Raw genomic sequence first — 7667 nt, 5'->3', positions numbered from 1 at the left:
AGAAAATGAATTAAATATATATTACAAAGAAAAAGAAGTTTAAGCACCACCCCTAACAGCACAACTGGCCAACATAGTACTTTTCTACATAACAAAAACTGTTCCACAATACTCATTCACATTGCAAAAACTGTAATGACTTCCTTATTTATTTTAAATAAAAGATTATTTCCAGTTGCAGTTCAAACTTTATACAGATTATCTCTTAAGACCTGAGAATAACACTACTATGGAAAACAGAGAAATTAATCCTAAGTAAAATGACAGAAAACAACAGAACAGCAGTAACAATGCTTGAGTTAAACTAGACTCCTGCAATACAAGTTTTATACATGTGGAGGGTTACAGAAAATATGTAGACCCACTTTCGCATATTGTGATTTCCACACTACCCAGCAAGAGGCCTCGAAAACCTAAAAACGAATTAAGTATTGCCTTAATTTGCCTGAAGTTTGAATCCATTGTGTGTGTGTGAATCAGCACCCACTTTACAAGACAACCAGTAACAATTAATACCTCAGAGTCATGAGTAATCTTTACAGTGATCAGAAGATCTGAAATGTTTCACCGAATAGTTTTAGCAGTTTGTATTTAAATAAAATAATCCAGCTTTTATGTCTCAGAATAATTTATTGCCATAAAGGTAGTAAAACTGTCACTTTTCTTTGATATGAGATTTGCTTGTTAAATTAACTGGTTTTAAGCTATCAATCTAAATGTGACAAAATAAGACTTCATATAAAGTGTGTTACTTTATTGACTTCTTGCATTCTAAAAGAAATGGAACGGGTCATTTTTAACCAACAGAACTACATAAAAGAAGATGAGAGCTACCATATTGACAGTCTGGCTATTAAAAAAAACAAACACAGAAAAAAAACTGTACATTTTCTGTACAAAACATTTATGACTTTGTCAATCTACAAATACAAATAAAGTTAAATTTACAACTGAAAATTATATTTAGCAGGACTTTTACTAATAATCAAAAAAACAATAATAAAAGCATCTACTTTGAAAACAGAAAAACTACAACACAATAAACTTAAATGGTAATCTCTGAGCACTTTTCTATCAAGTTACAAAGTTGGATTTTTTGCATGGCTTTGCCTGTATGTCATATTAAAATTTAACAAGCACATGGGTAGTCAGTCTCAGTGAGAAAAGAAATACATTCATTGGGCATTATGATAAGGTATTTCTGTCAAGTCTAACAATGCTAAGCAATTTTAGATGTCTGATTCTTCAGCTTTAGGTCCTTAAAGGTCTGCATGTTTTTCCCAGTGACTAATCTGGCTCACCATTGCTTTAATTTCCAACACTGATAATAGAGGTTAATTGTTTGTTTGTTTTTAATTCTGAAACCCATTATTATTTTTTCATTCAAATTGACCTTATCCTTTGTTTCTTCTTCCCTTATGATTGGACCTTCAGGTGTGCTATTTTCTTTCTTCTTTCTTACAAGCAGGTTTTACCCATTCTTTACATGTTATCAATTTACCTACATCTACTCCGCTCTGTCTGTTGGAAATGTGTTTTAGTTTCATGCCAAAATCCAAGCAATCATATTTTGGGGAAACGTATGAGACCTTCTTTTGGAGTGGGAAGTAAGGCACCTCTGTGTCTTTGAGGTCTTATGGCTTGCTGATTTTGTGGGTTTTCAAAACCAGGGAATGGTTTTCCTCCGCTATTTGGACCTGGGCCACGGGGCCTATTAAACTGTGCCAAATGTTGATCTCCAGGATGTTGGAATCTTGCAATGGGACGAGGACCTCTTCGTTCATTAATGGGTGTATGACCTCTCTGCCTGGGATCTCTCCCCCTTATATTTGGGCCCCTACTAACATAACCTGCCCCCCTTATATCTGACACCTGCATGTCATTATTTGGATCTGGCTCAGACCTAGTGTTGTCACCCCACCTACCAGGTCCATTTCTAAAATCTGAACGCTGAGGTGATGGCCCCCTGCTGTCTGTTTTATTGGGCCCCAAACTTCTCATTTTTGGACCTCTACTTTCCCTTCTGAAATCAAATCCTTGTCTACCTGGTTCAGGATTTTCAGGTTCTACATTATGCCTTTCAGATCTTAGATCACCACTATCTGAAAATCTCCCATCACACCTTGGAGCTTCAATGCTTAGATTTCTGTTTGCAGGTCCTGGGGGTCCTAGATCTCGACCTGCTGGAGGTCTTCTATCAGGGCCTTCCATCTCAAATTGCCTCCTGTTTAGACATGAATTCATCAGGCCTGGACCTCCTCTGAGAGCCCCACGCCCTTTAATGTTTGGCCCTCTCATTTTTCCCCTGACATTTGGCAGCCTCCAGTCATTTCCCATATCTGGATGATTGTGCATATGTGATCCTGGCCCTGCTTTTCTGTCTTGTCCTCTATTGTCTAGATCTCTTTCTCCTGTAAAGAATTCCCCAGCACCCTCTCTATCAAGCTCTGTCCAATCATTTCCATGACCTCCCCTACTTGGCCCTGGGCATACCATATCTGGATTTTCTTCAACAGGCCCTGCACTTCTGCAGCCAGGAGCATTCCAGTTATGTCTACGACCCCTTACAGGTCCTTGAAATAACATACTGGGTCTATTCTGCATGGGACCTGGTCCACTACTTTCAGGGCCTCTCCATTCACTAAATAGGCCTTGATTAATATCTTCTTGGTCCTGTTCATCTTGACCCTCTTGGATAGGTCCAAATCCTCTACTAGCATATGTTTCCCAGTCATCCACTGAGCATTCTCTGTCTTGTCCTAAGAATTCTATATTGGTCCTTCTTTCATCTAACCTTTGTTCCTCTGTGTCTGGCCCTCTCCTCTCAGGAGCAGAACCCCAGAAGCCGGGCCCTGGTCTTCTAATGTTTTTCCTCATAGGCCTTCGACCTCTAAAGCTCTGGCCCAATCTATCAGGTTCTGGGGCATGGTAATCTGGGTTTTCTTGAATAGGTTCACACGCTACCCAGTCATCCCTTCCCCCATGTCTTGGATCTTCAGTATTTGAACTTTCATGTTTGTAGCCTGGAACTCTTAAATCAGGGCCATCTGATTTTCTCCAACCTGGTCTTGAGCCCTCCATATCTGGATATCTTTTTTCACTGTAGTCTGGACCTACTAGAGCTATTCTGTCAGGCCCAGGATCCACATCAGAACCTGGCCTTTCCACCCGCTGTGCACCAAATTCTGGACCCCTCCTATGAGGCCCTGGAATCTCCATATTTTGATACCCAACTTCTTTTCCACGACCCCTGAAATGTGGTCCACCTCGTCCTCTGTTGTGAGGCCCTAGATCTCCCACACCTGGACCAATTCTTTCAGGCCCAGCAACACCAATATGTGAACCTCTCCTGTCAGGACCCTGTCCACTTGTGTTTATTTCTCCAGGTCCTCTCCTTTCAGGTTCTTGGCTATGCATAGGAAAACTTGGTATTTCATTTATTGGCCCACTAAAATCTGGACCTTGTGAAACTCTGCCAGGCCCCATAGCAAGACCTCTACAATCAGACCCTAGCCTGCTGATATCAGGACCTCCAGGTCCTCTTCTCTCGGGCCCAGAACCTTCTATAGGTCCTGGTCCCCTGAACCCAGGACCTCCAGGTCGTCTATTCTCATGTGCAGGACCTTCGATAGACATACTTTCCCTCTCATGCCCTGGTCCTTTAAATTCTGGACACCCAGCCCCTCTCCTATTAGTCCCAGGATCCTCCATGGAATCTCTCCTTTCAATTCCTGGACCTCTACTATCAGACCCTGGACCAGCCATATCCAGACCCATCCTTTCACCCCAGGTTCCCCTGAAATCTGGACCGCCAGGACCCCTGATGTCATGTACTTTTTGCTCCATATGTGGACCTTTTTTCTCAGGTCCTAATCCTCTAAAATGTGGACCCACAGGACCTCTTTTGTCAGGTCCAGCAACCTCCATGGCTACACTTCTTCTTTTAGGTTCTGGTCCCACAAAATCTGAAGCCCCTGGTATTCCTAAGTCAGGTCCTTGATTGTCTATAATGGGGTCTATCCTTTCAAGTCCTTCTTCCATGAGGTGTGAGTCCTCTGGTCCTCCACTATTAAGCTTTGGATACTGCATGTTTGGACCTCTCATTTCAGCCCCTGGTTGTCCGAATTCTGGGCCTCCACTCCCTCCCGTGTAAGGTCCCTGGCTTTCCATGTTTGAACCTCTTCTATCAGACAAATGGACACTCCATTCATCTTGTACCAATGGTGCTTCCCTGACTGAATCTGACCCTCTCCAATGATCTCTTATGTCTGATCCTGGGCCATTCCAATCTGGAGCACTTATATGTTTATTTTGATTCTCCTTATCCCTTAGTCCTTGACCTCTCCAATCTGAATTCAACATGTTTGAATTAACTGCATCTGCATGACTGCCACCAAGCTTGCCAAAATCTGCATTTGTGCCATGTGGCTGAAGAGTACTTTTACGGGGGCACCTTTCTTCAAAAGCCATACTGCCATCATGTCTTGTCTTTGGAGGTCTTCCTAAGCCCATAAACAATGGACCTGACTCCCTCATCCCACTACTTACATCAGATCTAAAAATCTGACCTTCATCTTTATCTTTTTGTCCTCTACCACCTCCACTACTATCTGGAGCCATAGCTTCTACCTGTGGACCCCCAAATGACTGCTTTGTTCCCATTTTTTTCACATCTTTCCTGATATCTATGTTTTCTGGCTCTGATCTATGTTCATTTGTCTTTGGACACTGTAAACCTTCCTGCACACAACTAACATTTTGGTTTCTCTCATTAACTTCAAACAGCCCGCTCATATCTGTATTTAGATGATACACAGCTGATAAAGAATCCCTTGGACCTGGACCAACATTACCAGGTGCAGATCTGTCAGACAAAGGGCCCTTCATGATGTTAACTTGTCTTTTGCACTGGAGGCTTGCCTCTCCCATATACAAATTTGTAACAGTAGGTACAATATTTTGTGTAACATCAGGACTTGGGCATTTTATTTCTGGATTTACACCAGAAATAAAAGGCACACCAGCATTATTACTATCTAGTGCTTCACTTCTCATTTCTGAATCTCTCAAGGCTGGCCATGAACCAGTTATTACAGTATTTTGATGTTGAATACCTTGTTCTCTCATTCCTAAGATTGTACTTGGATTTGAATATCCTCCCTCTTGACCCTTTGTTTCTGAATGCTTGAAGCAAGGATTGTCTGCTAGTGTCTCATTATGTGTCTCTGTCAGACCTTGTCCCTTGGCACCAAAAGCTTTCAGATTCAATGCTCTAAAATCCATGCTTTTAATATTTGAGATCACATCTCCAACAGACACCATTGCTTGACCACAAATTGGCAAACAATTATTTTCAAAGACTCTAATATCTTCCCTTGAATCGCTGACTTCATCAGTTCTAACAGAGTCATTCTTTTCTATGCTGCTAGGTTTCACAAACTGTGGTTCTGGATCTGGGCTTTGGGGAGAATCTCGAATAGGTGGATCAATTTCTCTAAGAGGAATTGTACTGTCAAGTTTGCTGTGAAACAAATTGTCCTGTTTATAGAGTTTATTTTGCTGTGTCATATCATGGTCACTCAGTGAAATCTTTTGAAGCTCCTGAAATTTTGGTGGTTCGGAAATCTCAAGCTTCACATTACATAGAGGTTCGTGTGAGTGTTTTTCAGAGCTCTCAACATGATTACACTCTGATTTTTGTCCATCTGGATCACTTTTGATTGTAACATGTGATATGTTACTCTCTTCAAATTGTCCAGCAGAGTCTAGAGAACTGCATGGAACACTTGCATGTTTTGATTTCTCAGGGACCTGAGGCAAGGGTCCTCTGTTCAGTTTTGGTGAAACTGACACAGATTCTGTTTTTCTAGAAGAAGATGGGGATCTTCTACGCCCAAGAGAATGCCGGCGTGTGGTATGATCTTTGCGATGGCGTCCCTGCCGTTCAGATGGATCTCTAACTCTGTGTCTTGACCTGTCTCTTTCACTCTTTCTGTGTCTATCCTTTTCTCTGCGTCTTCGGGACCGAGAACGAGAACGATGCTGTGACTGTCTTGAAGGACTTCTGTGACGGTCCCTTTCCCGATGACTCCGCTTTTTTGGTGATGACCTTCGTTTTCTACTGTGGTATGAATTTGGAGACATACCCTTGTGAGAGCCACCATACCTTGCTCTAGACACAGAGTCCATAGTTGTTACAGTTCCCCCCTTAAAAACATCATCTTGAATTTCATTGAAAAGTGATTCATCCTCAGGATCATAAGCTACATCAGAATCTTCAATCTCTCCAGCAGATGAATATTTGTCAGATTCCACACCTTTCTGTGTTTCATCTTGCTTTGCAACACCATCTGTATCATTTCCTAAATTTTTGACAGGTGTTGCGTCTTCTACTTTCACAGCTTGTGAATCCAAATTTGAATTGTCCACAGTCTCTGTAAGGGGGGTAGCCTTGTCTGTTGTTTCTGAAGATTTTGACTCTGTTTTTATAATACCTTTCTGCAGAGAGGACAGTTGGTTAAGCGGCAAAGATTTTTGTGGGGGAGACATAAGTGAATCCGAAACAGAAAAGTGAGCCATGAACATTCCCACAGCCTCTCTCTGCTGACGTAGTGCTTCCTCCTGCTCTTTTAACTGCCGTTTTTGCTCTTCAATTTGTTTATTGAGTTCCTCAAGCATCCTCTGTTGTTCACTTAGTGTTGCAGCTGAGACAACCACTGTGCCCGTAGGGAGTTGTGGCATGACTGCAACTGGAGCAGAAGTTTGTGCTGGGGAAGAAGTGGAAACCGTCACTGGGCATGATGGAGAATCAAATGTTTGAGTTGTAACAGGGGGCTTTGCTACAGGAGTATTACTTTGAATATATTCAAAGATAGTGTCGTCCTCTGGATCATAGGCCACATCATCTTCCACAAAGCTTGATAATGCTGGGGCATCAGCTTTAATTTTTTCTGTGGTCTGTGGAGCAACGGTTGCATATCCCATTGCTGGATCATATTCTTCCTCTGGGTCATATGGTCGGTCAAAGTCATTTTCATCTTCAATCTCCTTGGCTTTGGTTTTGTGTCCATACTGTTGGACAATTGGATCCACCACTGATCCAGAAAGCACTGGGTTCTTCTTAACAGTTACTGTTGTTTTTGTAGAACGTCCATCAGAGACAGTGGAGTCAGCCTGATTACTACGAAACAAGGTACTCAAGATTGTCTGTAGTGGTGTCTTATCACTGGATGCAATAATGGGATTTTTATCAGAGCTGCTGTTAAAGGTGGACTGTGTTGCAGCAATAGTGGCTGAGGTAGAAACAGAAGGGGCCGCTTTAACAGAAGTTAATAGAGATGGTATGGTGACTGAGCCAGAGGAGGAAGAGTCTGTTGGTGACCCAGGGCATGATGGTGAACCAGGAGGGGTGGTACTAGCAGGAGTCTCTGGATCATAGGGTTGGAATATCTCCAATTTGTCAGAACCGTAAAGGACTGGTGGTTTTGGGATCCACATAGGGTCCTTGGACATATGAACTTTGGGTCTTTTGTCTTCCATTTCCTGTGGCAAACTTCCTGGACGTTTGACCTTCTGGACGATTGCTAGACCAAGAAGAAGATTGGGGCGGTTTCTTTCAAGTCCTGGAAAAAAATTAGATAACACATTAGAAAACACACTAAGTCTAA

At 42.2% G+C, this 7667-nt stretch overlaps 1 protein-coding gene across 5 annotated transcripts in view; it reads right to left on the bottom strand.

Moving 5' to 3' along the window:
* Nucleotides 1–173: 173 nt before the first annotated feature.
* Nucleotides 174–7667, bottom strand: part of LOC146645395 (uncharacterized) — a 32269-nt gene continuing 24775 nt past the window's right edge. For all 5 annotated transcript variants that reach the window (XM_085392634.1, XM_085392636.1, XM_085392637.1 and 2 more), the window contains one exon: nucleotides 174–7622. In XM_085392634.1, the coding sequence (XP_085248760.1) occupies nucleotides 1564–7622 (6059 nt within the window). In that variant the 3' untranslated portion in view covers nucleotides 174–1563. The remainder of the gene's footprint in view (nucleotides 7623–7667) is intronic.

This window comes from Rhamphochromis longiceps, linkage group LG20 (genome assembly GCF_057381845.1).
Source record: "Rhamphochromis longiceps isolate RC_006_pf linkage group LG20, R_longiceps_female_GT1.1, whole genome shotgun sequence".
Taxonomy (NCBI): domain Eukaryota; kingdom Metazoa; phylum Chordata; class Actinopteri; order Cichliformes; family Cichlidae; genus Rhamphochromis; species Rhamphochromis longiceps.
The sequence above is the reverse complement of the archived record's forward strand: the minus strand, read 5'-3'. Positions and strand labels throughout refer to the sequence as shown.